The following is a 2,119-nucleotide window of genomic DNA, read 5'->3' as shown; positions in this document are numbered from 1 at the left end:
CATATATGAAAAAAACCTAAATGCTCTCTGGTATTGTTCTGGGGGCCAGACCAAATGGGGAGGTGGGCCGGATACGGCCCGCAGGCCGTAGATTGCGGACCACTGATCAATATTTTCAGTTCCAGGCTGAGTCATTTCTACCTTCTCCTCTCTGTCAACGCTCTCTGGTTTCATTTAAAAGAGTCGATCATCAGATATTGTCCAAGATTAACCTTCAGGGTGGATATAGCTCGCTAGCAGCCTCGCACCGATGACCTATCCACATCATCATTTACCCAGAATTCTTTGCGTGTAAATAAAAAGGCCCCGTCCGTGTAATAGATTTATAAACTTTTAGTTTAAAAATGATAAAAACTAAACAGCCTACAGTATTTTTACAGACTTAATATATGTTTATCAAATAAAGTCTAATGTTACAACTAGGGGATCCCTTTAAAGCAGCCTGCTCTAATTTTAAATTTATAAGTTATGATCCTAAAAATGTACTTAGGGAAATGATTTGTTTTGAAACAAAGATATTTCAGGTAGTTTTTATTCTGCAGGTGGTGGCCAAGCTGAAACCAGACCAGACCAGACCAGATGTGACCTAAATTCACCTCTTTGGAAGACGTGTTTGTTGTCAGCTCATCCCTGCGTCTGTTTCGGCTAAACGTGACTATTAGGACTCGGTAGCATGCTAAAAATGCTCATATGTTATCCAGTTAGCAGATGTTTAATCTGTGTTTACACACGGACGTGTTGACGTGGGGTTTGTCCCCCGACAACAGCTGAGTTCAGAGAACCGGGCGGCGCCTCTCCGCTGTGACCGGCCCGGTTCATCATGGAGAACAAAATGTCCTCTTTTACACAGTTTCCGCATTACCAACGCGTCCTCACAACCACTACACAAATCAAACATCTACATKTAATACTAGTTTATCGTCAGTATATACTAGTTATTACTAAAGGACAATGTGGGGTTGAACTACAGAGAATATTACTATCGCACGATTCAGACAGAGCTACTTGTTTACACCCCACTAAAACTCAAGTGTGTTTTTTATAAAAGCAACAGTTAATAGTAAAGAGGGGGAAAAAAAGTTTTACTAGTTAAAAATAAAAATGTTGAAATGAAATAATGTTGACCTAACAACGTGAAATTCATGTGGTCAGGCGTGGCTAATGTTAGCTTAAGCTTGTCAGTTTAGAAACTATAAGGACTTCTAAATAGGTATAAAATAGGTCGTAATTAAATTATTAGCATATGTGTGAAGTCCTGTCGTTAGCAGAAAACAATAATGTTTTGAGAAACAATGGCTCGCCAGGTTGTGCAGGAAGAAGCCGGTTTCCAAGCATTTGTAGTTCGCACTGTCAACACGTTGAGCTCAGCTCAATGCACCGGCGAGGCGAAAAGAACTACAGCTCCCATCACSGAAACAAGGCCGAAAGCGTTGCGGGGCGCGCGCGTGGACTTACCCTTGCTATTCTTCTTCTTGGTCCTTGGCATTTTCGTGCAGATTTAAGTGAAATTTGACCCAAAATCAGCCAATACACGACCAGCTTTTATTGTATTGTCTAGTAAAGTGAAAATGCTCCCGTGGCACAGTGGAAAAAAGGGAATCGAAGGCGATCTTAGCGATAGACTGTTGGCCGAGACGATACATTTTCCCCTCATACGCCAGTGCTGCGCAGCCAGAGAGCCGCTCGGAGTATTTATACCGGCAGACATGTCACGAGGAGGTTTCCCGGTACCTCTGACCAATCACGGATCAGGAACAAGCTTGTGGCCCGTGACGCACACAGGGAAGTGGATTCTGTGCATTTTTTTTTCCCACTGTAACCTTAAATAACCTGTTACTGATTTTCATACAGTCAGTGTTGTATGGTAGTTATCAGTATCAGTGGTTCCCAAACTTTTTATCTTCTGACCCACAAAATATCCATGGCAAAAACTTGTGACCCCAAATATTACTGGTCTGAGTACACAAACTTTGTTAATAACCCTAAAAACACAGGCTTTTTTGACAATCTAAACAGCTTATACACAAATATAAATACTTGTTTATACTTTTTTTTTTGTGTTTTTGTAATAGTTATTGGGAAAATATTACATCAGCAATTATTTTATTACCCTTTAAAT

At 40.7% G+C, this 2,119-nt stretch overlaps 1 protein-coding gene across 1 annotated transcript in view; it reads right to left on the bottom strand.

Annotated features, from left to right (window-relative positions):
- The window catches only part of ifrd1 (interferon-related developmental regulator 1), an 11,476-nt gene extending 9,807 nt beyond the window's left edge, over nucleotides 1-1,669 (bottom strand). The window contains exon 1 of the mRNA XM_014010607.1: nucleotides 1,456-1,669. Coding sequence (XP_013866061.1) covers nucleotides 1,456-1,486 — 31 coding nt within the window. The 5' untranslated portion in view covers nucleotides 1,487-1,669. The remainder of the gene's footprint in view (nucleotides 1-1,455) is intronic.
- Between the last annotated feature and the right edge of the window lie 450 nt (nucleotides 1,670-2,119).

This window comes from Austrofundulus limnaeus, unplaced genomic scaffold (genome assembly GCF_001266775.1).
Source record: "Austrofundulus limnaeus strain Quisiro unplaced genomic scaffold, Austrofundulus_limnaeus-1.0 Scaffold71, whole genome shotgun sequence".
Classification (NCBI taxonomy): Eukaryota; Metazoa; Chordata; class Actinopteri; order Cyprinodontiformes; family Rivulidae; genus Austrofundulus; species Austrofundulus limnaeus.
The sequence above is the reverse complement of the archived record's forward strand: the minus strand, read 5'-3'. Positions and strand labels throughout refer to the sequence as shown.